The sequence below is a fragment of the Pygoscelis adeliae genome, unplaced genomic scaffold (assembly GCF_000699105.1).
Source record: "Pygoscelis adeliae isolate BGI_AS28 unplaced genomic scaffold, ASM69910v1 Scaffold156, whole genome shotgun sequence".
Taxonomy (NCBI): domain Eukaryota; kingdom Metazoa; phylum Chordata; class Aves; order Sphenisciformes; family Spheniscidae; genus Pygoscelis; species Pygoscelis adeliae.
In genome coordinates, this window is record NW_008825016.1 from 1,988,165 (window position 1) to 1,988,658 (window position 494).

General features: G+C 62.6%; 1 protein-coding gene across 1 annotated transcript in view; it reads left to right on the forward strand.

Moving 5' to 3' along the window:
• Position 1: 1 nt before the first annotated feature.
• POU3F3 (POU class 3 homeobox 3) overlaps positions 2-494 on the forward strand; it is a gene marked incomplete at its 5' end in the record, with an annotated part of 6,005 nt that continues 5,512 nt past the window's right edge. Inside the window, one exon of the mRNA XM_009326293.1 lies at positions 2-490. Within this exon, the coding sequence (XP_009324568.1) occupies positions 2-490 (489 nt within the window). The remainder of the gene's footprint in view (positions 491-494) is intronic.

The window sequence follows — 494 nt, forward strand, 5'->3', positions numbered from 1 at the left end:
GCTGGGCTTCACCCAGGCCGACGTGGGCTTGGCCCTGGGGACCCTCTACGGCAACGTCTTCTCGCAGACCACCATCTGCCGCTTCGAGGCCCTGCAGCTCAGCTTCAAGAACATGTGCAAGCTGAAGCCTTTGTTGAACAAGTGGCTGGAGGAAGCCGACTCCTCCACGGGCAGCCCCACCAGCATCGACAAGATCGCCGCCCAGGGCAGGAAGAGGAAGAAGCGGACCTCCATCGAGGTGAGTGTCAAGGGGGCCTTGGAGAGCCACTTTCTGAAATGCCCCAAGCCCTCCGCCCAGGAGATTACGAACCTAGCGGACAGCCTGCAGCTGGAGAAGGAGGTGGTCAGGGTTTGGTTTTGCAATCGGAGGCAGAAAGAGAAACGGATGACCCCCCCGGGGATCCAGCAGCAGACCCCCGACGATGTCTCCTCCCAGGTCGGCACCGTCAACTCCGACACGCCGCCCCCTCACCACGGACTGCAGACCAGCGTGC